Raw genomic sequence first — 27968 nt, 5'->3', positions numbered from 1 at the left:
CCCTTTTATCTTCTACTAAGTACTATACATTACTGAAACTAAAGCTTCTCTGTACAGCGAAAATAGTTTGATAGTCTTACTGCTACAATTAGATCATCTAGTGCACATATGTCAGAGTTACGGCCCGCGGGCCAGATCCGGCCCGCGAATTGATTATCTATGGCCCCCTGGATGATATTGAATTACTATTAGAACCGGCCCGTAGGCCACAGCCGCCCGCTGGTGTTTTGCACGCACCAACACTACATTTCCCACAATGCAACGGTAGCCCGCGATGTCCCTGCAGCTCGCACAAGCGGCTTCATTATTCATCAGTAGTCAGAGCAGAGTTCAACTTTCTGATACCCCCCTCCTCAAAAATGGCTAAACGTAAGGTGGACGCTGAGAACAGGGGGTTTCAGGCCAGGTGGGAGGCAGAGTACATGTTTACGGAGGTAAGAGGCAAACCTGTGTGTCTTCTGTGTGGAGAAAATGCGGCTGTAATGAAAGAATTAAATTTAAGAAGGCACTATCAAACGTCTAAGAAACACACAGACCAAGACAAGAATATGGAATATGAACAAAAGCTACAGAAGGTGGAAGAATTAAAACGAGGCCTTAAGTCCAGACAGGCTATGTTCACGTATGCTAAATCATAAAGCGAGGCTGCTGCCAAGGCTAGCTTTATTGTGGCAAAAGAGATCGCCAAATCAGCCCGGCCCTTTGCAGAAGGAGAGTTGATCAAAAACGGGTTTTGAGCCTCAGAGCCTAACCCCGAACATTGATGAACTTGTACAAACAATGAGACACCTCTAAGTATCAGGCTCAGCCTCAGACAAGTGAGCATCACAGAACAGTAACGTATTTTCCGTTTTTTAATTCGGTTACATTTTTACATTTGTTTCTACAAGACGTGATTTTTCTTTGAAGAAAGTATTGTTTTGTCTGTGTGCCGTAAATTTTTGAATTTTATTTATTTATATTTATTTTTCAGTTGAATGGACCAAGGGAAAATTGCAGATAAGAGCCATGAGAAAGAATACAACTGATTTGATTATTTTTTTATTTTACGATTTGAAAGCAATGATCGGTAGATCATAGAGCAGCACAATAATACATTTTCAGTTTATAATGCATGCACTTTTACTTATGCATTTATGTTGATATTAAGAAACACATTTTGTTTTTAAAACAATTGAATTTTTTGCTGTTTGGCTGTTGAAAATGTGTTCCCTTGAAGTTACTGACAGAGCCATAACAAAATATTGCCATATTCATTTAATCATTAAATAATGTACACTGTGTTAGGTCTTAGTTCAAAAGGCTATGTGCAATCATTCCGATATATTTTAATAAACATTGAACCAGTCCGGCCCTCGGCTTGTAGCAAATTTGTTTTTTTGGCCCTCGGTGTGTTTGACTTTGACATCCCTGATCTAGTGCAACATACAGATACGCATAAAGTTCAAAATTCACTTCAGAAGGAAACCGGGGAAGCCGGAGAAAACCCACACGGGCACGGGGAGAGCATGCAAACTTCACACAGGGAGGGCTGGAGGTGGAATCGAACTCGCACCCTCCTAACTGTGAGGCGGACGTGCTAAAAATATGCATGGGTAGGCTCCAGCACGCCCCAAACCCCGTGGGGACAAGCGGTACAGAAAATGGATGGATGAAATTATTATTAAGGTCTGCTTTTCTCTCCTTTTAGAACCGAATAGTAAACTTTGGCTGTTGGGCGTCATGTAACTCATTCAAACAAAAATGATTTTCGGTCTCAGCTTTCAAAATAAAATATAAATGTTTATTAATATTAACAATAATTTTATTATTTTAAGGTCTGCTTTTCTCTACCTTTAGAACCGGGAAGTAAACGTTGAAGCATGTTAATGTGTAACACGAGCGGGCCAATCAAATGTCTAGCAGAAGGATAGGGTGGGAGATGCTGCTTGTTTTGTAATATACTGTAATCTATTTTGTTCTGAAATAGTTTTCGGAGTGAGTCTCTGAGCTGAGTTTCAGATTCACGGATGACTAAGACGTTGTAAAAACAACAAAAATACAACACACGCATATGAACAGAACCGCATGATGAATAATCCCAATTATTTGTAGAGATTTAAAAATGAAATATTGTGCAATTGCCGGTGTAGCGGATGTTGTCAAACGGGGTCGGTCAGGCGCATGCGCAACACCAGAGCTGTCAGGAAAATGGCGGCGCCCGTCGACTTGGAGCTGAAGAAGGTAATTCCTCGTATAAAGACGCATGAACAACATGTACGACGCATTGTTTTGCTATTCGAGTCTCGACCGAGGCCTCACGTGTCTTTGCGTGTAAGCTTCGAAATGTTCATAGATGGGAATGGCAACGGTTGTGCGCCGAGACTGACGGGCGATCAGTCCATTGTTTACTAGTCGTTGATTGACCGCGAGGCCGGTGCGTGTGTATAGAAAATAATGTTGCGGATGTGAAGGCGTGGTCCGGGTCGCCCTTTGATTGCAAGTAAGCAAGTTGGTGTTTGCGGGCGTCAGGCCTTCTCTGAGCTGCAGGTGAAGATGATCGACACACAGCAGAAGGTGAAGCTGGCAGACCTGCAGATCGAGCAGCTGACACACGTGCAGAAACACGCCAACCTCACTCACGCAGAGATCAACACGCTCACCGACAGCACACGCATGTACGAGGGCGTTGGACGCATGTGAGTCTCCCAGCCGTCCACCTGCCAGCGATCCACACTCTGACCGCCTTCATGCACTTCAGGTTTATTCTGCAGTCCAAGGACGACATCACGCAGCAGCTCAATGTCAAGCAGAAGACGGCTGAAGAGAAAATCAAGGAACTGGAGGTAGTTGCTTCATTTCACGTTGCACCTTTTAAGCTCAGCCATGAGTGATTTCCTGTGACGAGCTGCCGTTGCATGTTTTGTGCATCTCAGCAGAAAAAGGTGTACCTGGAACGCAGCGTCAAGGAGGCAGAGGACAACATTCGGGAGATGCTGCTGTCCCGGAGAGCTCAGTAATTGCTCCGCCTTGGACTCGAGCTCAATAAAGCACTTGTCACCACCTGATTGATAGCTCATTGATCAGCCCGGGGTTGGGATAGGACAGCAAAGGTTTATTGTGGAAAGACGGTGTGGTGCAGTCACGTGTTATTGGGCTTGTTGACAAAGTTGATGGAGTAGGAGCCCGTGTTGGTGTCCTGATTGACCTGGAAGTTGCTGGTGGACAGGCCGAACGGTCGCAGGACCATGTTCCCCAGCTCCTTCAGCTTACCTGCCCGAGGCCAATAAAGGTCATGGATCATCAGTCCCGATTACAAATGCGGACAACGTGGCTTCCTACCTAACATTTCTTCCTTCAGCTTCTCGTTCTTCTCATGGATCTGCTGAGGTAAGCTCTGTGGAGACAGGAAGGAAAGTGAGAAAGAGCCCGCTCCAACAACTCGTCCCATCCCCAATTAAAACAGCAACTCCGAAATTTTGGCCTGAACTCACCACGCAGGCCCGCCTGGCCGCCGCCTGCCCAGGGTCTCGCTCCAGAACCTTCTGGTAGTCGTCCAGCGCCTTCTCCAGCTGCTCTGTCTGCTCGTAGAGCTCAGCCCTCCTCAGCAAGGCCTTGGGGTAGTCTGGCTTCAGCTCCAACGCTAGCAGCAGAGCCATGAAGTCAATTTGGCTGGCAGCCCTCCAAGCTTGAAATAATGGCCGTCACTCACCTCTGGAGCAATCGGCAATCCCGTCATGCTTCCGGTCCTGATGCAAGAAGGTAAACGTTCCTGTTAATGCACGGCTGGCGCCACCTCATCCGTAAGCCGGCGTGTCCACTTGGGAGACTTTGCTTACTCGAGCCGGAGTAAACGTGTTAGCATGAGCATGCTACCTTACCAGGTGCAGTCGGGCAGCCGCTCTGTTTGAGAACAGGATGGCTTGATCTTGGCTGAAACAACGCGGACACAACACCAACGCTTGCGTGTAGCTCTGCTCCGCCAGAGACCAATCTGCGCAAACACACGCCACGCAGCTCAAAAGCGATGCGTGTACTATGCTGTACTAATATGATGCTCAGCTGACCTCCATTTTTAAAGTGGCAATTTCCTTCCTCCTTCAAGACGAGACTGTGCAATCGTCGGCTCTGAGGTGACAGCGGTGGCCCATCAGAGCGTGCAGGTGTGTTTTTGACATCAAACTTCACCTGCTTTTACCTCCTTTTCCTCCTCTGTTAATTTCTCCTCTTCCTCCTTCTGATGCTCATCTTCCACTTCTTCTCCGCGCTCCTTCAAGACGTCATCGGAATCGTTCAGCGTGTCCTCAAGCGGTTCTATTCTTGTGTCGTCCAGCGTCTCGCGTCTCATGTCTGTCTTGGCGTGTCGTCCGTCCCGGTCTCCCCTGTCCGGATGCTCCAAAGACTCTTGGCAGTCAAAAAAGTCCTCCCGGTCCAGAGCGTCCTCCTCGCTACAGCTCAGCTCATCCGCTGGCCTGCTCATCCTCAACAAATGAACAACAGAGAGGAGACTACTAATTTGACAGATTTTACTCGAAGTAAAAATTTTCAGAACCTTCCTAATGCCCATGTTCACGACCTTGAAGAGGCCTCCCAGAACCTTTCTGATCCCAACTTGAGACTCGTTGAATATTGTAATACTATCAATTTTTTTCTATCACCACTTGAACTTAAAGAAAATTCAGACTCGAAGAACCACCAGAACCTTTCACGACAAGCGACTGACTAAGTGATGGATTTTAATGATTTGTTTTATGTCGCACGTACGCACAGACACACACACAGGACAGAATACAATGAATTCGTTTCCAGACAATCAAGAGAAATTAACGTGTTCCTAGTTTTTTGCGGAATTGTTGTTGTTCGTGCTTCGGATTCAAAGATGACCATTGACTAGATCGATGAGCAGGGATTGTGGGTCTGACTGACGAGGCCAATCCAGGCCCTGAAGGCTTGCCCACATGTGGGACACAGATGGGTGGGTGTGGTCGCTGTAATGGCGGCAGCTCGGGTATTGCCTTTAGCACGTTTTCTCAGCACGTCTTACTCTGTGCCGCATCGTGTTTCGGCTGCACGAGCTCCAGTCGTGAGCCATCATCGTCAGCTTCGGTGGTCCAGAGCATGCATCTCCCAGCTGTTGGTGTCGATGCTGAGGTCTCTGAGAGAAGCTTTCAGGCCGTCTTTAAAGGGTTTCTTCTATCTTCCCACTGTCCGTTTACCCTGGCACAACTCGCCGTACAACAGCTATTTCGGCAGTCGGCTGTCAGGCATCCTCACGACGTGCCCAGCCCATCTGATCTGTGCTTTCTGTAAGAGGGTATCAGACCTGTATATATACGATGGGCATGCCAGCTCGCTCAAGGACCTTCGTCAGGGATGAGAATGGCAAATGTGAAAAAGCACGTAAAAGTGGCAGGGGGGTATACGCTGTGGGAAATGCCCGCGAGAGTCGCCGAGGCTAACGTTGCCCGGCCAGCTAGCCGGCCGCCCCCCCCCCCATATATATATATATATATATATATATATATATATATATATATATATATATATATATATATATAAAAAAAACTTTTCCTCACCCCCCGTGGGTGGTCTCTTTTTCCCTTCAAGCTCGGGTCCTCTACCAGAGGCCTGGGAGCTTGAGGGTTCTACGCAGTATCTTTGCTGTTCCTAGTACTGCACTTTTCTGGACTGAGATGTCAGATGTTTTTCCTGGGATCTGTTTCAGCCACTCCTCCAGTTTGGGGGTTACTGCCCCTAGTGCTCCAATGACCACAGGTACCACTGAAGTCTTAACTCTCCAGGTCTTCTCCAGCTCTTCTCTGAGCCCTTGATATTTCTCAAGTTTCTCATGTTCCTTTTTCCGCCAAATGGGCGAGATGCGAGAATATATATATATATATATATATATATATATATATATATATATATAATTGTCAAGGGATTTACACGATTCAGGAAAATACTTACGACGGAAAAAAACACGGAAGTCCGCGGATCCGCGGAAAATTCTCATCCCTGCTTCGTGGATTTTGTCTTGCCATTTGATGCGGAGGAGTCTGCGGAGGCAACTTGGGTGGAGATAGTTGAGCTGTTGGGCGTGTCTACTGTAGACCATCCAGGTCTCGCTGGCGTAGAGAAGGATGTAAGAACCACTCTGCGGTAGACCTACACCTTAGTGGACAGACTGAGTCCCGTTCGCTCCCACACGTTCTCATGGAGTCTCCCGAAAGCAGCGCTGGTCTTAGCGATCCTGTTCTTGATCTCAACGTGGATGTTCACCGCTCGTGAGAGGGTACTGCCTAGCTAGGGGAAGTTGTCCATTGCCTGTAGCTTCTGCCCTTTGACTGTGATATGAGGCTCCAGGTGCGGCTTTCCTGGGGTAGGCTGGTACACTACTTCAATATTTTTGGGACTGCGGAATTACGATGCTTACGAACGGAGTAAAGGCTAAAAAGTCGACAGACATGTTTGCAAACAGCTACTGTTGTGATCTCAAATAACAGTTGGACATCTAAACGTTTTCACAAAATGACATTAAGAGGACAAACAAACTTAACCAACCACATCGTCTGATTAGTTGACTTACCTGTTAGCAACGCGAGCCCTCTATGAATTATCCAAAGCACTTCCGGGTTGTTCTTCGTCGTCGTCCGCCTTCCTCAGTACGTTCATCTTACCCGGCTTCTGTTTTGAGGAAAAAGGGCTCATTCTGGTGCATAGCAAAACAGATGCGTTTGACGTTTAGAAATGTTTTTTTTTTTTTTTTTTGTATACTTGCAAGACAATTCTGGTCTTTTGTTTTAATAGATGTGACAATATGGCTAGTTACCACCCCGTGTGGGCAAGTCAATGAATTACTATCATCAAATAAATATTCTTGATATTGACTTTATGATTGAAAAAAACATTTTAACCGGTTAATGTAAAAATGTATAAAAGACCTAACTTATTTGAGCGATTTCTAAAGGTGAAGCAAATCTCATCTGCGCATGCTCTAATCGTTCAAATTCAAGTTTATTCCAGTCAATTAATTAAAAACGTAACTAATCCTAACTGTCAAGTCTCAACAGAGAGTAGAGTATCAAACGACACAGGCATGTTGAAAATTGATTAAAAAATCAGAGGTTGAAATGGTCCAAATCCCCGCTTTCAGCGTTGCTTTCCACCAGTTTTAAATACCATTTGGTAGTCATTACTTTACCCACAATGCAACCCAGAGATCTGCAAATGGCTTATTTGAAATAAGTAACGTTTTTGATTAAACAAATAAAACCTCAACTCTGTTTAAAAAAAGAAAACCTCCGATACGTCCTTTGACATAACTGATTGATTATTAAAATAATCGTTAGCAGCAGCCCTTCATATTCTTACAACTTGGTTTGATCAACAGTGGAAAGTTACTGAAGACTAACGACGAAGACCCAGAAATAAAAAGATTACTTTATTACATGTTAATCTTTCTCCAGTAGCCCCCGTCCAACAAAAACAAAGCAACTCATAAAATTTATCTTTTCACATGCTCACCGCGAGCAATAACGTCTCCCTTCCTATTTTTCGTTTCCACCGACAGCAAATAATACTGACAGACTGTACAGGCTTGACTCCGCCCACCACCGGGGCCGTGGCCACAGCAGAGGCTCCGATTGGCCACAGCAGAGGCTCCGATTGCCCACAGCGGGGACGTTAAATTTCCCATGAAACGTTTGACACCACTGACAATATGAACACGTTTGACCATACGCTCTCGTACATCGTACGATGGGACGTAGCCACTCTACAATACTCTTCATGTACATATTTACACTTTGATTGATAGGCGGAAGCAGCAGATGAGTTTTGTCTTGTATTTGTTGTTGGGTGGGGTGGGAGAGGACGGTGACGCAGAGCCGGCCGGACATTACTCTAGGGAAGCTCGGAAGGATGCTAGTAGGGTCAGAGGCTGGGAAGGGAAGAAGATAGGAATCTAGGGAATGTCAAATGCAACAAAGGTAGGAGGTTAGAATGGTAGGGAAGTCAGAAGGTAGGATGGTAGGAAGGCTGGAAGGAGGCTTACCAAGATGGTAGAAAGGAACCAAATTTGGAGGGTCGGAAGCCAGGGAGTGAGGATAGCAAGTAGTAAGGAAAGGAAACTAGGAAGATAAGGAGGTAGGCAGCTAGTAAAGTATCAGAAGCATAGCAGCCAAACACCCAGCATCCTGCCTGGTGAAAAAGTTAGCACTATTTTGTCAGCCTTTTTTGTAGCAAAAATCACAGCTATTCTGTGGCAATGTGTTTTCAGCATGGTATTTCTGAGACATGAGCCGGGAGAGGCAATTTTGTGGTAAAATTACTGCTTCATGATAGACACCTTCATTGCAAAGACAAGCATTTTTTAAGCGAAATGTAGTTTTGAAGCTTTTATGTGACAATACGCAACATAAAAGTAATATTTCTGTTGCAAAATATGCTGACGATGCTGAGCCATAATAGTGAGCATTTCTGCGGCCTAAGTGCACAAACTATGTGATGAATTTGTTGTGGAGACACTTGGGAGCTCTTTTGCACACAAAAATCCAGGAGATCTCCTCTAAACATGTACAACCAACATGTTCTTAGCATGTTGCGCTCAACGAGGCAGGCGCAGGATTGAGTAGAAAGTCAACAGCTGACATCGGAACAACACCACTTTAAGCCATTAGCTTGGCAAGTCCCACTTCTACAATCAAGCCGGATTTTTTGCCACTAATATGACGCGAGCAGGAGACCGACCATATGATGCCAAGATGGGAGACTGGACCACTATGACACTACTGGGAAACTAGTATGACGCTAACATGACACTAGCCTGACACTCAGATGGTAGACTTGACACGACTGTGATGGCAACATGGGATTAGCACACCACAGACACGACCTTGGCACCACACTGATAAAGTATATGTGTAGCATGGCGCTACATATCAGACAGGACACGAATATGACGCTAGTATGACGCTGAGAAGAATATGACGCCGAAAATAAACTAGCGTGAAGCCAGAATGAGGTTAACGTGACAGTCGTGTGTGTCACTGAAATGGCAACGAGGACGCGACGGATGCCAGGGAGATTCTAGTGTGGTGGTGATGCCACCTTGATATACATACATGACAGATCAGAGAACACTAGTAAGACAGTAGCATCAAACATGGGAATCATGGCACTAACATAGCTTTAGCATGTTGCTAAAATGGTAGACATGACACACGGCATAGGGCTATGGGCTGACCTGCATCTTAAGGATTCAAAAGAGAAGTAGCGGGTTTTGAAAAACAGCTAGGTTTTCAAACTTTTGCCACAAACACAATGCTAGCAAGAGGCTGCCATATCACTATGAGCTTTCTTGGCTTCAGTTAGTGTGATGCTAACTGGAAGGAGCTTCGGCCATGCTGGGTGGCGATGCAGCTTTTGTGTTTCCTCAATTTCCTGGGAACCCTATGTTGACCTTGATGTCATCATGGTGCATGCGGGTGCGTTAGGTATAGGAGAGGTGCGAGGCGTTGGAGGCGATGCTAGCGCTTCTGCTCATGCTCTGTTCGCTCCTGCCCCCTGACAATGTCCTCCTCAGGGCCTGTGGGCTGTTCCTCACCCCCCCGGCCCCCACGCCTCCACTTGCCCTCTGGCCTCCGCCCGGCGGGTGATGGAGGCTCCAGGGGGGCGGTGCCCCGGCCATGGAGGGCTGGCCCCAGGCCTGTTGGGAGCTGCCCTGCTGGTGGTGGCTGCTGCCGCCCCCTCCGCTACTTCCTCCGGCAGGCCAGTAGCCGCCCCCCGGCGCACCGGCACCCCCTCCCCAGCCGTCCTGCGAGTCCGAAGCCACGTTGGCAAGGACCATGTTGCTGAAGCCCAGCCTCATGGACTCAGAGTCAAAGGCTTCAATATCCCGGGCCTGACGCTCCAGGAGAGAACGGATACGCTCCAAACGCTCGTTCTGAAGAGACAGCATCTCCTCCTCAATCTGAGGACACAAAAACCCATACACCAGGGGCTAAAACTGGGAGTTGGCTGTGGGGAATTGAGGATTTTTTTTCTTCATAAAACTACAACTTTTTTTAGAGGGGGTAATGTGATTTTTATGTAATCGAGTCTAGAGCTGAATCAATTCATGGAAGAACAGCAAAGGGCATCTGGATGTTGTAACGAAGGATACCAGCTTGGATTCTCACCTTCTGCTCCAGGAGTGCCCTCCTGAGGCTGACTCTCTGCTCCAGGTCTCGTCTCTCTTTGTCATGCTGAGCATCCGTCTGCATTTTGATTTTGCTCTGGTAAGCATTGAGCAGTTCCAGTTCCTGTTGCAGCTGCATGCGCAGAACCTGACACTCGCCCTCCTGAGCCTCGTCCAGACGCAGCTGCCACACACAAACGGAAAACCACCACACGTTCAATCGCTTGCGATCACTGGTAGACTAGAACTGTCCGGTTAATAAGTCAGAGTAAGAAAGAGAAAGGTGTGCTGCTTTTTGCGTTCACATACATAATATCAAAAGTGTTTTTGGGGGTGCTGGAAAACATCCTTCAAAAAGCGCTTTAGTAGCATTTCAGTTCATTTAATTTGATAGACAAGCAAAAGGAGTTAGTAGCTTGGACGGGGAACCAGTTCAACTGGCAAATCAATGTTCCTTCCACTGCGTCTCTAATTGTGGGGATAATGTGTTTTGTCATGTTTCAAGATGATGAACTCGGGGTCGGGGTTGGTGCTCCGGGTGAGGAACTTACAGCCTGCGTGGAAAGCATGTCGTTGATGGAGTGGTCGTACTGCTCGGCCAGGATGGCTAACTTGCGTGTCTGTTCCTCCTTCAGCCGCTTTAGGACCGCCTTGTGCTCACACTTGGGCGTGCTCTCCAGAAGATGGTTGCGCAGAGCTTTGTACTGACGGGTTTGAGTCTTGCAAGTCTCCTGGAATTGCTTCTTGATTTGGAGCTCCTTAGACTTCACACGCGTACAGACACAAACACAAATTCAGGCAACTGTTTGGTGTTTTTGCAAATTTTACAGGCAATGTAATGCGTACGCCTGTGTTTATGCACGTCAACCTTGAGGCTCTTAGGCTGCTGCCGGACTTCCATAAAGTGCTTGCGACGGAGCTCTCGTTCCCTCCTCTTGTTGTACTCCAGCTGGTTGGTGAGCTCCGTCTGGTGCTGCGTGCGGATGAGCTCGGCGCGAGCCTTTTGGATGGTGGCCAAGTGCCGAAACTCCAGCTCCTGCATGGACTCGTGATGCCGCAGGAGCATGGCGTGCTCCAGGTCCTTTTGTGTCTGACGCTTGTTCAGTTCCTAGAAGACAAGCATTTTTTTTATGGAGCGGGCCTACAATGTCCACTGAAAATCTCTATGTGGTGATGGTGAAGTCAGGAATGAGCGAATGGTTGTAAACACAGTAACAATACAGCCTTTGCAACTGTCCATTCTCCCCGATCACCAAATGGGAAGTCAAGATACATTGCGCGCGGGATATGTCGAGTGTGCTATAAATGTGTGTCCAACCTCTCTTGCAAGGTCCTGCTCTACGTTGTGCCGGGCGATTAGGATTCTGCGCTTGAAGCGGCGGCATTCCAGCTTCATGTACTGTCTCTGCCTCCTCAGCAGGTTGGCTTCCTCCTCAGCCTCGAGTGGACACAGCACAACAAATATTACCATAAAGATCCAAAGACACAACAGGAGCATCAGAACCAAAAGAAGAAGTAGCAGCGGGATCAGAAGATCAGAGAATTGACGCACATATAGAAGAACCAACACAAGCATCATCAGAAGAAGCATTAGAATAACTAATTCAAGTGTGACGATAGAGCTCTATTATAACAGTGGGAGGATCCTTCACAAGAAAACCCAATAAAGGCACAAGATCTGTTTATAGCAAAACCACTAGAAGAACCGTTCAAAGAAATTCCAGGACAACAAGCCGAAGGATTATCAGAACAATTACTCTCACCCATAAGAGCATGAGAAAAAAAAAACAGAAGCATCAGAGAACATAAGAGAAGGAAGAATGACTAAATTGATGAGCAGAAAATTTGCAATGTGACCTGGAAATGCTGGATATTCTCCTTCTGCTTGGTCAACCACTCCTGCTTTTCCTTCTTGGGAGTTGACTGATTCTCGCTCAGTTCCTGAGGAAGAAAGAGAGAGGGAGGGGGCGTAAGAGAGAGGCAGTGAGCAAAATAGACAGGGAAAGAAAGAGAGCAGAGGGAAAGATGAAGAGTGAGAGGAGAAAAAGTGAGCGTGAAAGAGCGGATAAAGAAGAGGCAGAGGGAGTAGGGAAGGAGTGAGTGAATGATTGCAAACATAGTTGGTGCATTTGCAATCATTCAGGGATTTTTACCCCCCCACCAAGAAAGAGGAGCAGATGGCCATTTTGAACCTCCTTGAGCTGTTCTTTGCGGAGTTTGTACTGCCGCTTCTGCGACTCCAGGAAGCTGCTGAGCTCCTTCTTCTGCTGCACCTGAATATGCTGCTGGAACTTCTTCTCGTCGTTGGCGAAAGTCTTCAGCTGTAACACAGTAGTTGACATTGGCAGATTGTCTCTCTCACACACACACACACACACACACACACACACACACACACACACACACACACACACACACACACACACACACACACACACACACACACACACACACACACACACACACACACACACACACACACACACACACACACACACACACACACACACACACAAAAGAAAATGTTTCCAGTCTAGAAATGCTGGCACAGCAGGGACGTGCGGTCAGAGGAGGCAAGGGAGACTACGCCGTCATGAAAAGGGGAAAAACAAATTCAATTGTTTTTATTATAGTCATTTTCCTTTTAATTTCAATAATTTTGTATCATTTTGAACCAAAATCACAAAATTTTTATAGTTATTTTAAAACCGAAGACGATTCGCTCGGAGGAGCCAATGTCCTGTCTAGCCTCCTCTGAGGATTGCGTAATCACACGGCTGCCTATGTCAGTACCTCCCCAGTCATGAACCTCACTGCACGTCACTGCAGCACAGTATATCCAAAAGTGACTTTGTCCCGTTTGACTTCTTTCCAACACGTCCCTTCGGATTAAATGAGCGTGTGTTCTTACATCCTTGTCGAGGGAGGCATGGTGCTTCTTCACCAACTTGTCCATCTCCTGGGTAAAGTTGCTCCTCTGGCCCTCGAGCTCTTTGTCCAGACGCAGCCTGTGCTCGTCCATCTCGCCTTTCAGCTTGTTCTCCAGCGCCATCAGGTGCTTCTGGTGCTGCCGCCGCATGCGCTTATAACCCGACATCTGCTCACGCAGTTCCGAGTCCTGCTCATGCTCCTGCATCTCGCGCGTCACCTAGACCGGGGCGAATCGAGAGAGACAGCCACAGAGAGATGCATTGACATGATAGTGCATCCTCAAAATTCAGTGAGTGTTACTTTTGTTAGGGATACACAAAAAGTCCTCATAAAATACACAATTTTGCAAAATACAATCAATATTTCCCAAAACGAATTTGTTGAAATGGGTGCATACTTTGTCCTACATCAAACAAAACAATATCAGTCAAGCATTTGGTTTGATTAAATTGATTGATAAATTGTAAACAAAAGAAAAAACATTTGCAGCAATTTCACATTTTCACATCACATTTTTTTAATTAAAATATCAATAATTTCACATACATTTATTTGGTCTAAATCCTTGCTTGATTAATTTATTGTAAATAATGGGAATTATTTCATTGAGCATTTTCTCTATTGAAATAAGAGTAAACATGAACCACATTGGTAAAATAATTTACCGTATTTGCCGGTGTACAGGTCGACTCGGTGTATAAGCCGACCCCCTAAAATTCGACGGAAATTTACGATTTTATGATATATCCTTTGTATAAGTCGAGCTCAATTGTTGCATTATATTAAACTTCAAAATTCAATATGCGAAATTTATTGACGAAATGTGTTCAAATTCCGGGAGGCCGTGCGCATGCGGCTGTTTATAAGCACCGCGGAGGAGATCGCGGAGCCTCATTCGACTTCCAGCGGCCGGCGAGCTCGCGCACGCCGCCCGGCACCGAGCGGATCGGCACTTTATAAGCACCGCGGAGGAGATCGCGGAGCCTCATTCGACTTCCAGCGGCCGGCGAGCTCGCGCACCCGCCCGGCACATCCGGGAGGCCGTGCGCACGCGCCAAGTGGCCGAAAATAGCCCCCGCCGAGCAGATCGGCTGTTTATAAGCACCGCGGAGGAGATCGCGGAGCCTCATTCGACTTCCAGCGGCCGGCGAGCTCGCGCACCCGCCCAGCACATCCGGGAGGCCGTGCGCACGCGCCAAGTGGCCGAAAATAGCCCCCGCCGAGCGGATCGGCTGTTTATAAGCACCGCGGAGGAGATCGCTGAGCCTCATTCGACTTTCAGCGGGCCGCGCACTCGCGCACGCCGCCCGGCACATCCGGGAGGCCGTGCGCATGCGCCGAGTGGCCGAAAATAGCCCCCGCCGAGCGGATCGGCTGTTTATAAGCACCGCGGAGGAGATCGCTGAGCCTCATTCGACTTCCAGCGGGCCGCGCACTCGCGCACGCCGCCCGGCACATCCGGGAGGCCGTGCGCACGCGCCGAGTGGCCGAAAATAGCCCCCGCCGAGCGGATCGGCTGTTTATAAGCACCGCGGAGGAGATCGCTGAGCCTCATTCGACTTCCAGTGGGCCGCGCACGCCGCCCGGTTCAAATTTTCTAAGTGCAACGCACAATGAGATGCATGAGAAACGGCCTTGGTTACCATCACATTTGAAGCGATGAATACGAAGTTAAATTTTATGACTCGGTGTATAAATCGAGGTGGATTTTTTTCGGTCGATTTTGGATCGAAAAAGGTCGACCAATACACCGGCAAATACGGTATACATTTTTGTTTTTATTTCATATGTCCAAAAAGGTAATAAACCTTTTTGGACGTATATGTACCGTATTTTCACGACCATAAGGCGCTTCGGGTTAAAAGGCGCAGACTAAATTACGGGGTCTATTTTGTATTTAATCCACACATAGGACGCACCGCATTATAGGGCGCATGCATGCCATGATTTATGGTAAACAAAAAAAAAAAACATCACGTGAGCAAGAAAGTGAGTTCGGTTGTACTATATTCTACTGTTTAACCATGTACTCTACTGTACTCACATTATTCATACACAAATCCGTCCAAGTCGTCATCTTCTGCATCCAAATTAAACAGTTGGGGAAGTTCGCAATCTGACGTGCCAATTTCCCTCGTCATTGTCACGTTGCTTTTCGGCAATGATCCCGAATTTCCAGGAAGCTTGAATTGTGCCTCGTAAGCATGTCTCTTTGTCTGTGCTATTTTAGAGGGTCCTAATGCTATTTTCTTTGCACAAACGATTGTATTTATTTATCAATGGCAGCGGAGGTACGCACTCTACGTGTTACGTAAGTCCTCTGATTGGTTTACCGCCCCAATCTACATAAAACGTAATGTCCTCTGATTGGTTCATCGGGTCTACATATTATGCCTGTTTATTACGTCTCTGTGTGGCGGAAGCCACACAAAACAACTTTACAGACTTGCACAAACGGCAGTATTTATCAATGGTGACGGAGGTACGTACTTTGCACGGACGATGGTATTATTTACCGATGGTGGCGAAGGTACGTATTCCTCTACGTGTCACGTCCAGTCCTGATTGGTCTACCGCCCCAAACTACGTAAAACGTAGTGTCCTCTGATTGGTTCATCGGGTCCCTGTATATTACGTCTTTGTGTAGCAGAAGCCACACAAAACAACTTTACAGATTTGCAAAAACGGTAGTATTTATTTATCAATGGCGGCAGAGGTATGTACTTTGCTCAAACGATAGTATTTCTCTACCAATGGCGGCGGAGGTACGTACTCCCCTATGTGTTACATCCAGTCGTCTGATTGGGTTACTGGCCCGATCAACGTAAAATGTAACGTCCTCTGATTGGTTCATCGGGTGTCTGTATATTACGTCTCTGTGTGGCGGAAGCCACATAAAACAACTTTACAAACAAACAATAGTATTGTACGTATGTACTCTACGTGTTACATCTAGTCCTCTGATTGTTTTTTTTTGTCCCGATTTATGTACGTAAAACAAACCTCTAATTGGTTCATTGGGTCTTCCTATTACGCCTGTATATTACAGAAGCCACACAAAACAACTTTACAGATTTTTGAATTTGGTCCACACAAAAGGCACACCTTATTAAAAGGCGCACCTTTGTTTTTTGAGAAAATTAAAGGCTTTTATGTGCGCCTTATGGTCATGAAAATACAGTAATCACAAATGATGCAATTCAGGTAAAATAATTAATCATTGATATCAATGTTGGCACCCACACGTTGTCTTGTCAAACTTGAGGTTTCTTACTAGGGAAGCGGTGCGGATGGTGGCAAAGTGTTCGCGGTTGCGCTGATGCTTCCTGGGAGGCGCCGCCATTGCAGCCGCTCCCGTGATTGCCACTGCAGTTGCTGCCTGAGGTTCCGAAGGTTGACTGCCTGCAGCCTGATCCCCAGAGAAAGCTTCCTCTTCCTGCTGACAACACACCACAACTTACAAGCAAAATACGTGATTCGGCGCAAAGCTGGCCTTTTGGGGCACCTTGCAAAAATTGCTATTCCTTATTTTCATGCATTTTAGCAGAGTTTGTGCTAGTCCTTGGGCAAGAACTTGGGCAAAAAACACACTTTCATTTGCAAAAACAACAACAAAACAACTCTTCTCTTTTGCACTTTGACTCAAATTCTGTTTCGGATTTTTTCATTTTAAGACGGTGACGAGCTTTGCTTACGGGTTTGAGGTGAATGACGGAGCTGTTGGACATGACTGTGCGGTCGCCGTCCATAAGGTCCAGCTCACTGCGGCTGCTGTCGTTGAGGCTGTTGACGGAGCTGCTCTGCGAGCTGGCGCTGATGGACATGCTGGGGATGGACTGATTGCTGCCTATGCTGTTCACCGTGCCAGCGCGCCCACCGCTTGCCTCCGGCTCCTGAAGCGGGAGACAAACGCACAAGCAAAACCTGCAGTACCAGAAGACCTTCTTGGAACTTTCCTCAGTTCGTTTTGCATCGCGTGTTAGCAGCGAGCTAGCGGGGGCAACCGTGCGCCAAATACTCAAGGTCGCAGTCGACGTCTATCTTGTCCCTACCTCGTCTGGGTCGGGCACTTCCGGAGCCGGTCCGTTGTGGGCCTCCGGCAGGAGGATCTTCTTCATCTTGCGGTACTGCAGGTTGTCCAGCTCTCGCACAGCGTCCTTGGTTCTCACGATCAGTTCGGTCAGGACCGAGTCAGGACGCTCGCGCTGCAGGAACGCGTGCTGCGGGCCGATGGCAAAACAAGCAGTGTCGGCTTTCCCGTGGTCAACGTGTCAATTTGCTTGTCTTCCTTTCACGGTGACGGGACAATAATTGTCCTCATTGTACGTAACACCAAGAAAAAAATACACTCTAAAAAATGCAAATGGGACATTTGTCATGTCGTTGCTTGACTTGGACGTACAGCACATTGTTAATGCAAATGAAGTCGCAAAATGTGTGAAAAGAGCAAGCGAGCGAGCGTGTGTGCGTTCTTACGCCCAGCATGTCGTCCGAGTGCGGTCGGTCCTGCGGGATCTTCTGAAGGCAAGAGTCAACAAAGTTGCGGAAATAATCGCTCCTGCGAGGGCAATACAAGGGCTCACTCGTGAGCCGCTGCAGGAATCATCGTTGCAAAAACGTGCCATTGAAAATCAAAATGTAAATATGCTCGCAAGCTGAGGCGATAAGATGCGCTTTTATGCGGTGGTGCGTCACCTGCCGATCGTTTCTTTTGAAAGAAAAACATACGTGCGTGCGTGCTCACCATTCGCTGGACTGAAGCGCGGGGCTTTCATTCTGCGCGATGTGGTACAAGGCACTCATTGCGTTCATGTTGAACAAGGGCGGCTTCCTCTCCGCTGCAACAACAATGATTTGGTATTCTCATTCTCAGACTTTTGCGATTTGGACTGTCCAGAGACATTACCGAGTTCAATGCAGGTGATGCCCAAAGACCAAACGTCCACCTTGCCGTCGTACTGGCCCTCGTCCATGGCCAGGATCACCTCGGGCGCCATCCTGAAGGGGACAAAAAAGACAAAGGATCTAAATCGTACGCTTTGAAATGCCATTTGTTCTCGTTGCTGTTGTGGATGTTCACGACGCTCAGCTCCGGGCTATGGCTGTCTGTTTTCTCAGGCAGCTCGTAGATTTGAAAAATAGAACAACACGCAAGCGACCTGAATCGGAAAGAATCGCGTTCTTTTGTTTTGCCCAATGCAGATGTGAAACTTATCATACCGGAAGTTGAGAAGCCATCCAAAGAAAATGTCAAAGTGGCATTCAAGTGGTGACCGCTTCATTAGCGGTGCACTAACCAGTAGGGCGTCCCCACAAAGGAGTTGGCGGGCGAGGCGATGGAGGCGGAGCCAAAGTCAGCCAGTTTGACCTGTCCCGGCTCCGTCAGCAAGATGTTTCCCGCCTTCACATCCCTGCCGCACCAGACGAACAAAAAGTGTTAAGGTGGCAGGTGGGCGGGCTTGGCGGGTGCGCAGAGGGTGGGGCGCCACCTGTGGATCATATTGTGCGAGTGCAGGTAGGCCAGCCCCTGCAGGGCGCCGTGCGTAATGGCAGCAATCTCCACTTCCTGCAGAGGCTTCTTGTGCACTGTAAGACACAAGCAATCAAGCAGGCTCAGCTCATTGAGCATCTTTCCTCCCGCCTATCCCTGCGGTCAACAATGAGGAGCTCGAGGTGCAAGCTCACCTTCCAGGAGGTCCGAGGCCGAGCCCAGGCAATACTCCATCACCAGCTGTGCGACACACATGTACGCACATATGTAAGCGCCACATAAGCACCGGCAAGGCCATGGTTGAACATTGTTCACATTTGCTTTGACGCCCATTTGTTGCTTCTTAAGCAAAATGAAATTAAATGAATACAGTCCATTTGAGTTCTTGAGCACCTCGACGTCCTTCAAAGCAAACGTGTTTTTCACATTTGACAGCCAAGACCAACCCAGGCGGTGTGCTCGCGCAGGTAACATCCTTTGTACTCAATGCTGTTGGGGTGTCGGATCCTCCGGAGGAACTTCACTTCTTTGATGATGTCCTGCCACTTCTGGGGACACAACAAAGGAGAAGGTGAAAGAATACCTGCGTGTGGCAAAAATTTATCAAACGGCAAAATGGAACCCATGAGGGTTTGAGCATGGCACTGGACAGCACTTCAAGAGCAGTCAAAACAGAAGAAGGGCTCAAAGACACTCAGCATGCAGGTTCACCTCGTTGGACTGCTTCCCGCTGTACGACATCTTTTTGATGGCCACCACCTCATTGGTGCGCACGTCGTGCGCCTGCTCGGTCGCATCCGCAACGACAGACAGGTGACTTCATCATTAGCACATTCACTTTCTAGAAGCGGGCGCGCACACAGATTACGGGCAAAACTCAGTCGAACGTACAAAGTAGACGGCGCCGAAGCTGCCATGGCCGATCTCACGCAGGTCCGAGAAGAGTTTCTCAGGATCTTCCTTGAAGAAGAGCTCGGCCACATCGGGGTCCTTCAGGCTCCCCGCTCGTGCCGACGATGGCATGACAAGCGTAGTGGCCGGCCGGATGGCTAGAGGGCTGGTGGGGCGCCTCCCGCGAGGACCCCGCGGGACGCTGAGGCTGCTGAGCTACGCCCGAGCGGCTCCGCGCTCATCGGAGGAGACGCATGGACACGCGCGTGGACGCCTGCCAGGACAAGGAAGGCAAAAGGAAGGCAAAAACAAGCAAACCCATCAAAATCTCTCCCATGGATGCGGCACTAGCACTTAATCAGGATGGCCGACATATCAGCACCTCTCGCTTGCGTTTCGTCTCCGTCTTTTTCCTTGTCTACGCTCCAGTGCCAGGCTTAGTCCAACCTGACCGTTTCCACAGTCTCAGACTAAGTCAGAAGCACGTTTAAGAGTTGGCCCAGAGTCACTGCGCGCTGCCAGTGTCTCGATGAAGGGTCATGCTCCGTGCAGTTTTCGATTCCGTCTTTCCTTCGTCGTGTGAGCAGGTATGAGATGATCGTTCTCCAAGGGTCTTCTCAGTACAGGTAGCAGGGATGACGCTACAACGGGACTAGCCTTGTCAGAAAGTTGCAAAGGCCCAGTTGAGCCTCACCAGCATTTGGGGGGGATATTCAGAAACATATCTATTGCTGTTTTTCTCTGTATTGGTCAAAACCCGGGAGAGGAAAAAATCCTTAAGCCATGCGGTTGAGACAGACGGACGACTTGTGCTGGCATCGAGCGCTTCACAAACCAAATGGAATCGCAACAGCGGCGATCCAAAGCACTCAGCTGTTGACATTTAACCATGAAAAAGGGTCATTGTGCTTGTCCAGCCCGAAGAGGACACGGGGCTACTTGCTCACCGGATAAAAGGGACTAGAGAAGGTTTACCTGTGGATGAATAAGCACAAGGCGCGCGCGCGCGCCCCCACACACACAATCGTGATGATGCTGAGCGTTGTGCGGCAGCGTCGAAGGAGTGGCGCGCTCCGTCTCCCTCCCGCCGCCGCCGAACGCTCGGCAGGTTAACGTAGCCGTTAGCACAACAATCCCAATGGCCGCATTTTGCCCCCGCGCGCATCGATGTGTTACGCAGACTGTCGCGCAAAGGAATCTGAAATGTCACGTAAACGGCGCTGGGACTCGTTTGGAATGCTGTCATTGGCGAAGTCGTGAGCGACAGCAACTTTGGCTTGTCCGGCTAGCCTAGCCGCTTAGCGTCCGTGCTAACTGCTGGTCGTGCGAGACCCACCTGGCGGAAGGTGAATCTCCGCAGCTTGGCGAAGACAAGTGGGAGGCGCCGCCAGAGCTCGGAGAAGCTCGGCCACCCCTGGGCGACGACGACTGAGACGAGACGAGCCAGCGTCCTTCCAGGGAATCCGAGCTTGGAGCGCTAGCCGACGGCCAGCTAGCGCGGCAGCGGGCAACTGGAGATCAAGTCTTCCCGACTAGGGAGCGAAAGGCCTGGCATTTTGGTGGTGGTGCCGGGGGCTGTCTGTCGGGCAGCCGGGATGGGTCGCGTCGATACTCCGTGGACTCACGCTAGCTCGGCGGCGGCATCGCAACGGTTGTGAAAGGCGACGACTCGGGCCTGCCTGCTGCCACCGACAGGCAATGTTGTGAATGACAAAATCGCGAGAGGACAAGCGGACCGACACGGCAGAAACAGACATAGGAAGAAGGAGGCGAGGAAAGGAGGCAGGGGAAGATTGGCCAGGGAGCACAAAGGACATTGTCACACATCAAAAGTACCTCAAGTCGATTGTATTTACACACAGGGACAGCTCCGGCATTTTGATCTCTGCCGGTGTCAAATCTGACGGAGATATAGAGTAGGGTTTGTGAGTAAGGTCAGGGTTTCAACACAAGGTTGGGTAAGGGTTTCAAAGATTGTAGCTAGGGTCAAGTCAATTTATTTTGCCCTTTGGGGTTAAGAGGATCTAAAATGCCTAGACAGGCCCATTGATCCAAACCCACCTAGCAGGGAAAAGAAAACGCACAAGTGAAATTGGGGTGGGGAGGGTTGGTTTTAAGGTAGGGTTTGTAACCAAAGTTAGTGTTTGTACTTAGTATTTCAAGGCAAGCTTAGGGTTTTAAATGAGCTTTTCAAGTCCACGTATGAGTTTCTCCTCATTAAATAAGTTCATCAAAATATATGAAAGGCTTAGGGATCTGTTCCAATTTACAGCAATCTAATATTTCATCATGTGTAACAGGAACAGTCCAGCAACTCGGCGGACCAATCGGAGCGCTTGGGCGTCATGCTGCGCGCCGATTGGCCGCCGCCGGTTCCCTGTTGTCATGAGGGCACTGGTGGTGGAAGTTAGTGCTCGTGCCTGCTGCCGCCAAGTGAGTCTGATTGCAGAACGCAGAAGAGTATCACTCCCACAGCCTGCTAAATCACACTCCGCCCCTGCTCACACTCCGCCCTTATGCCTTCTGGGTAGGCGGAGTGTGGTCCGGTCTTACATTTTATATTTATTTTTCTAAAAAGGAATGTTGTTTTAAAACATCATAGTAAATAGTTTTGTTAGGAGTTAATAAAAATAAAAAATACAAACGCAGAATGGTGTCACTCATAGTATTTACTTTATTTATATATATATATATATATATATATATATATATATATATATATATATATATATATATGCCATCCGGGTCATGGCACCAATACGGCTGACTAGCTCAATCAGTAAGTGACATGACTTACAAACGGAAGACCCGGGTTCGATTCCCGGCAGGGGCACAGTGTGTCAGTGTGGGTCCTTAGGCAAAACCCTTAACGATACCGCCTACCTCAGAGATAATGAGAGTACAAGAAACGAAAGACATGCCGGCTCAGTCGTCGCCCGGACAAACAAGGTCTGCGTCAGGTGCTGGGGAACCAGAGCACCCTGATGAAAAATGGGCTACTGGAACAAGACACAAATGCGCGAGATGCGAGAATAAGAATCTGTTGGAATGCTACTACTCTAGCAACCCGAGCAAGAGGGGTTACATGCGGAGAATGCGGGAACAATGGCAACTTCAATACCCACAGTCAACACTATCGGCCAAGCAACTAGTAGCTCAATGTTCCAATATCCATAAACGGCACCTGCTATCACACCTCGAGATTGATGAGATACAACACAAATGCCATAGCGAAGGCCAACCAGAGCACCAGGTCAGAGACGAGTTAAATCCATGTAAAAGCCCAGAGGTTGGGTACGAAACCCCAATAAGCACAATCAAGCTGAACGAGGCAGCAACTGACCTGAAGAACAAGATCATGGTGAGAATGAATGCTCGGGAACCTAGATACACACTGCAGAGGCTAAGTGAAGTACCCTCAGAAAGTCTCCTAGAAGATGTGAATGCAGCATTGACAACAATTTCTACGGCTACCATCACTGAAACCAATGAGCTGATATACACCTCAGCAGCAGTGATCCTAGAAATGCTTGGCGACAAGAAGAATGACCATATGCGACCACAACAGTGCCCACCATGGAAGAGAAGGCTGGAGGCCAAAATCAAGATAGCACGGAGAGAAGTGAGCCAAATGACAGAGGCCCAGAAAGGTGCAATGAAAAAGCAAGTTCCCAAAAAATACAGCCATATGCCCATACCTGAAGCACTCGAAACTGCCAAACAAAGACTCCAAGCCTTGGCCAGCCGCCTAAAGAGGTACACAAGAGAGAATGAAGCCAGACGAATAAACAGGTTGTTCACAACAAAACCAGCAAAAGTGTACGCTCAGTGGCAGGGGAACAATAGCAGAGCAGACCCACCAAGGCTGGAAACTGAACAGTACTGGAAGGATATATGGGAGCGGGAGGCATCACATAAGAAGGATGCACAGTGGCTGGTGGCTCTGAGAAAGGACCACAGCAAGCTCCCTGAACAGAACCCAGTAACCATCACAGTGGCAGACATCCAGAGAAGAGTCTCAGGAATGAAAAACTGGACAGCACCAGGCCCTGACATGATCCACAGCTACTGGCTCAAGAAACTTACAACTCTCCATGAGCGCCTGGCAGCACAAATGAACCAGCTGCTAAGGGATGGGACTCACCCTGAATGGCTAACCCAAGGGCGTACGATCCTGATCCAGAAGGATCCATCAAAGGGTACAGTCCCATCCAACTACCGGCCAATCACCTGCCTCTCCACAACATGGAAGCTGATGTCGGGCATAATATCAGATAAGATCAGCAGGCACATGGATCAATACATGAGCACTGCTCAGAAAGGGATTGGTAAAAATACCAGAGGAGCAAAACATCAACTCCTGGTGGATAGAACAGTCACCCAAGACTGCAGAACTAGACGTACCAACCTGAGCACTGCCTGGATTGATTACAAGAAAGCATATGACTCAATGCCACATACTTGGATCACTGAATGCTTGAGGCTGTACAACATCAATGGGACTCTGAGAACCTTCATCGCCAACTCGATGAAACAGTGGAAAACCACACTTGAAGCCAATGGCAAGCCACTTGCACACGTGACCATCAAATGTGGTATATACCAAGGAGACGCTCTGTCCCCAATGCTGTTCTGTATAGGACTGAACCCCCTCAGCCAAATAATCAACAAGACGGGCTATGGATACCAACTCAGGAATGGGGCCACCATCAGCCACCTCCTCTATATGGATGACATAAAGCTGTACGCTAAGAACGAGCGGGACATTGACTCCCTGATCCACACTACCAGGATCTACAGCTCTGACATCGGAATGTCATTCGGACTTGAGAAATGTGGCCGCATGGTGACTAAAAGAGGAAAGGTAATCCACACAGAGGGGGTCTCACTCCCAGAAGGAACAATAGCAGACATTGAGGACAGCTACAAATACCTTGGAATTCCACAGGCAAATGGCAACCTTGACGAGGAAACAAGGAAAGCAGCCACAGCCAAATACCTCCATCGAGTAAGGCAAGTCCTAAGAAGTCAGCTCAATGGCAAGAACAAGTCCCTAGCCATTAACAGCTACGCCCTACCAGTAATCAGGTACCCTGCAGGAATCATACGGTGGCCAAAGGAAGATATACAGACCACAGATATCAAGACACGGAAGCTCCTAACCATGCATGGAGGGTTCCATCCCAAGTCCAGCACCCTGAGACTGTACACTAGCCGTAAAGAAGGAGGCCGAGGACTAGCGAGTGTGAGAGCCACGATCCAAGATGAAACATCCAAGATCCATAAGTACATCAGGGATAAGGCCCCAACGGATGACGTGCTCAGTGAGTGTCTCAGACAATGGGCATCAAAGGAAGATGAGGTGCTGGAGGGACCATCATGGGAGGACAAGCCCCTACATGGGATGTACCACCGAAACATAGCTGAAGTAGCTGATATCCAGAAATCCTACCAATGGCTAGAAAGAGCTGGTCTGAAGGACAGCACAGAGGCACTGATCCTGGCTGCACAAGAACAGGCCTTGAGCACCAGAGCAATAGAGGCCCAAATCTACCACACCAGACAAGACCCCAGGTGTAGATTGTGCAAAGAAGGTCCTGAGACAATCCAGCACATAACTGCAGGGTGTAAGATGCTGGCAGGTAAAGCATACATGGAGCGCCATAACCAAGTAGCTGGAATAGTGTACAGGAACATCTGTGCAGAGTATGGACTGGAAGTCCCAAGATCCAAGTGGGAAACACCTCCAAAGGTGGTAGAGAATGACCAAGCCAAGATCCTCTGGGACTTCCAGATCCAGACAGACTGAATGGTAATGGCGAACCAACCGGACATTGTGGTGGTGGACAAAGAGCAGAGGAAAGCCGTTGTGGTTGACATAGCCATCCCAAATGATGGTAACATTAGGAAAAAGGAACATGAGAAACTTGAGAAATATCAAGGGCTCAGAGAAGAGCTGGAGAAGACCTGGAGAGTTAAGACTTCAGTGGTACCTGTGGTCATTGGAGCACTAGGGGCAGTAACCCCCAAACTGGAGGAGTGGCTGAAACAGATCCCAGGAAAAACATCTGACATCTCAGTCCAGAAAAGTGCAGTACTAAGAACAGCAAAGATACTGCGTAGAACCCTCAAGCTCCCAGGCCTCTGGTAGAGGACCCGAGCTTGAAGGGAAAAAGAGACCACCCACGGGGGGTGAGGAAAAGTTGTTTTTTTTTTTTTTTTAAATATAAGGGGGGGGGGGGGGGGGGGGAATCCGTTCCAAGCCATAAAAAAAAAAAAGAAGCCTTTTTTTAAGCATTTTTTCATTTCCGCATTTTTGTCCAAACGCGCAACTGCAGCGCACCGCCGAACGCGCAACCGCAGCGCGTCGCCGACCGCACAACTGCACCGCGCTGGTCGCATTATTGTGACAGCCGTCGCTGAAATTTAGAAAATATTTTTATAGTCCTGCTGTACTTTCCAAAATTTAAGTGGACATCAGTGCGCAGGGAGCTTAATTTTGTCCGATCGCTCAACTGTAGCGCAACCGTTGCGCGCCGCCGACCGCGCAACTGCATCGCGCTGGTCGCGTTATTGTGACAGAGCGGTCACTAAAATTTTGAAAATATTTTTAAAGTCCTACTGTACTTTCCAAAATTTAAATGAGCCTAAGTGCGCAGGGAGCTTAATTTCGTCCGATCGCGCAACCGCAGCGCGCCGGGCGCTCAGTGTCGCATTGCTTTAGGAGCGTCTTTGTGTTTTAGGATGGCTTGACTGCTCCCACTTGCTTCCTTTGGAGGCATGATTAGAGTTGATGCAATCCTCAGAGTAACGAGAACGTAATAACGAACGGAGTCAGTTGGCTTGCGGGTCCTCTCGGCTCATCTCGCGAGGTTCGACAACCGAATTTCGTCCGACATCCGAAGCAAAAAAATCGCGACTTTTTGTTGGAATACCGATTTGTTCGAGAATCGGGGCGTTCGAAAACCGAGGCTCCACTGTATGTATGTGTGTGTGTGTGTTTGTGTGTGTGTGTGTATATATATGTGCAGGCAAACTGCATGAACTTGTTTTCGTTGAAGTGTTGTGTATAGGCCCAGACAGGGAGTACCGGACGAGAACATCTCAAGGTCGTTGAGGAACGAGAACAACAGCACGTCTATGTTGCCCGGCTTCGCGGGGAAATCCAACCACCTGACCTCAGCGATAACGCCGACACGGGGAGGAGATGGCCATCGACCAATCATCTCACAATATTTTGCATGCTTTAATATTCATATTGTGTTTCTTTAAAACTGGGCAACCCGGAAGAATGTGTCGTCTTTTGGTGGTCACAAAAACGCACGAGTTTTAGTGTGAGGGACCCGGGACCCAGGCCTGTATTAGTGCGCTTTGTCAGGAATAAACAATTGGTAAATTTGGTCTGATTGATCTACTGATCTTCTCTTTGACAGAACGAACTCGCAAAATTGTTAGGTGCGCCAGTGTGTGGATTAGGACATAGCAATTTATGTGTTAAGTGTTGATCGCAATTTGGAGTCAGATCAATAACTAGAATCCTTAACCTAACAATTTCTTGGTGACCGCGGACGTGATGTCAAGAGAAGGGTAATTGACAACTCGTGGTCTTTAGCCAAGACACCGGACAGTGTCAGGGACACTGTCTCCCGGTCGGCGAACCGTTTGGAATAAGCGCACAACGTTGAGCTGGTACGACGTCTCCTCAACCCTGAGCTCATCACCGATAAGGTAAGCAGAATACCTGTTACTATAAGTCGAAATGCTGCAAATTGAAAGAGGAAATTTAAGAGGAGACTGTCGTTCAGATCAAATAAGTTGTGCATGAAGTTAAGATACATACGGTGAATACCGTAAATTCCGGACTATAAGTCGCGTTTTTTTTCATAGTTTGGGTGGGGGGGCGACTTATACTCAGGAGCGACTTATATATGTTTTTTTTCCACAAATTTTTACTTGATCATTAAGACATCACTTAAAAGTATAGTTGACCACTTCCCATGTTATTTTTAGTATAGTTGATCACTTAACATGCTTTTATATCTTTATCTTGAACATATTTAAAACATAAAAAATAGAGAAAACATCAAATAAAGCAATTAACACTTTAAAGCACCATATCCAAGTCCACTGTCTGTTTGCTCCTCTTATATTTATTATTATTATTTGTTTATTTATCATTTATTCAACACTCTTATTTATTCATTGTCTATGCTTTCTTGTGTTTTTTTTGTGTTGCTTGTATGCATATGTGTACTATCTCACCGAGGGATAGTGGGAACGTAATTTCAATCTCTTTGTGTGTCTTGGTATATGAAAAAAAAAATCGACAATAAAGCAGACTTTGTCTTTGATAAAACAACCAAATAAACAAAACAAAAAACTACATCTGAAAAAAATTATATTTTCAGACGAAACTGGATGAGGGCGCTTTAAATTTCACCGTTGGCCGTGACTCATCAACTGGGTGGGCTTAAGAAAAATGGCACCAAAAAGAAAGTC

General features: G+C 47.8%; 3 protein-coding genes and 1 long non-coding RNA gene across 13 annotated transcripts in view; 2 read left to right on the top strand and 2 right to left on the bottom strand.

Moving 5' to 3' along the window:
• Positions 1-27968, top strand: part of LOC137840947 (uncharacterized) — a 200073-nt gene that overhangs the window by 102070 nt on the left and 70035 nt on the right. The gene's annotated exons all lie outside the window — the stretch shown is intronic.
• Positions 2111-3047, top strand: pfdn1 (prefoldin subunit 1). Of its 2 annotated transcripts, none has more exons than XM_049743317.1 (4): positions 2111-2223; positions 2512-2678; positions 2741-2825; positions 2919-3047. In XM_049743317.1, the coding sequence occupies exons 1-4, from the start codon at positions 2164-2166 to the stop codon at positions 2997-2999; spliced, it is 393 nt and encodes a 130-aa protein (XP_049599274.1). In that variant the 5' UTR covers positions 2111-2163; the 3' UTR covers positions 3000-3047. The 2 variants fall into 2 exon arrangements, with proteins under 2 accessions (XP_049599274.1, XP_049599273.1); XM_049743316.1 differs by having other exon boundaries at positions 2916-3047.
• Positions 3074-6669, bottom strand: ttc1 (tetratricopeptide repeat domain 1). Its single transcript, XM_049743287.2, has 8 exons — positions 6566-6669; positions 4178-4460; positions 4047-4107; positions 3861-3973; positions 3692-3728; positions 3474-3622; positions 3322-3376; positions 3074-3252 (listed from the first exon to the last, which is right to left on the bottom strand). Exons 2-8 carry the CDS (start codon positions 4457-4459, stop codon positions 3122-3124), a joined length of 828 nt encoding a protein of 275 aa, XP_049599244.1. The 5' UTR covers position 4460; positions 6566-6669; the 3' UTR covers positions 3074-3121.
• On the bottom strand, positions 7400-21873 carry LOC125982497 (serine/threonine-protein kinase TAO1-B). 9 transcript variants are annotated; one of them, XR_007486405.2, is made up of 22 exons: positions 19852-21867; positions 19470-19743; positions 19290-19361; positions 19025-19126; positions 18773-18818; positions 18577-18673; positions 18385-18498; positions 17994-18085; positions 17832-17925; positions 17564-17645; positions 17140-17307; positions 16783-16980; positions 16362-16526; positions 13068-13304; positions 12349-12477; positions 12014-12097; positions 11475-11594; positions 11025-11264; positions 10708-10920; positions 10158-10340; positions 8033-9949; positions 7400-7942 (listed from the first exon to the last, which is right to left on the bottom strand). XR_007486405.2 is itself a non-coding variant. In XM_049743145.2 (22 exons), the coding sequence occupies exons 3-22, from the start codon at positions 19599-19601 to the stop codon at positions 9470-9472; spliced, it is 3048 nt and encodes a 1015-aa protein (XP_049599102.1). In that variant the 5' UTR covers positions 19602-19743; positions 19852-20210; positions 20305-21867; the 3' UTR covers positions 7400-9469. The 9 variants fall into 9 exon arrangements, 8 of the variants coding, with proteins under 8 accessions (XP_049599102.1, XP_049599101.1, XP_049599103.1 ...); XM_049743145.2 differs by having other exon boundaries at positions 7400-9949; positions 19852-20210; positions 20305-21867; XM_049743144.2 differs by having other exon boundaries at positions 7400-9949; positions 19852-20444; positions 20806-21867.

The sequence above is a fragment of the Syngnathus scovelli genome, chromosome 15 (assembly GCF_024217435.2).
Source record: "Syngnathus scovelli strain Florida chromosome 15, RoL_Ssco_1.2, whole genome shotgun sequence".
NCBI classification, from domain to species: domain Eukaryota; kingdom Metazoa; phylum Chordata; class Actinopteri; order Syngnathiformes; family Syngnathidae; genus Syngnathus; species Syngnathus scovelli.
Note: the sequence above shows the minus strand (reverse complement) of the source record. Positions and strands in the feature narration are given on the sequence as shown.

Excerpts from the sequence above, each read along its gene's own strand:
- ttc1 (XM_049743287.2), bottom strand. The coding sequence starts at position 4,459 with ATGAGCAGGCCAGCGGATGAGCTGAGCTGTAGCGAGGAGGACGCTCTG. Across the intron at positions 4,108-4,177 it reads TAACAGAGGAGGAAAAGGAG|AGCCGACGATTGCACAGTCT; the intron begins GTAAAAGCAGGT and ends CTGTCACCTCAG. Across the intron at positions 3,974-4,046 it reads TTGCCACTTTAAAAATGGAG|ATTGGTCTCTGGCGGAGCAG; the intron begins GTCAGCTGAGCA and ends GTGTTTGCGCAG.
- LOC125982497 (XM_049743143.2), bottom strand. The coding sequence starts at position 19,601 with ATGCCATCGTCGGCACGAGCGGGGAGCCTGAAGGACCCCGATGTGGCC. Across the intron at positions 11,265-11,474 it reads AGCAGGACCTTGCAAGAGAG|GAACTGAACAAGCGTCAGAC; the intron begins GTTGGACACACA and ends CTTGTCTTCTAG. Across the intron at positions 10,921-11,024 it reads AGCAGCCTAAGAGCCTCAAG|TCTAAGGAGCTCCAAATCAA; the intron begins GTTGACGTGCAT and ends ACGCGTGTGAAG.
- pfdn1 (XM_049743316.1), top strand. The coding sequence starts at position 2,164 with ATGCGCAACACCAGAGCTGTCAGGAAAATGGCGGCGCCCGTCGACTTG. Across the intron at positions 2,679-2,740 it reads TACGAGGGCGTTGGACGCAT|GTTTATTCTGCAGTCCAAGG; the intron begins GTGAGTCTCCCA and ends CATGCACTTCAG. Across the intron at positions 2,826-2,915 it reads AGAAAATCAAGGAACTGGAG|CAGAAAAAGGTGTACCTGGA; the intron begins GTAGTTGCTTCA and ends TGTGCATCTCAG.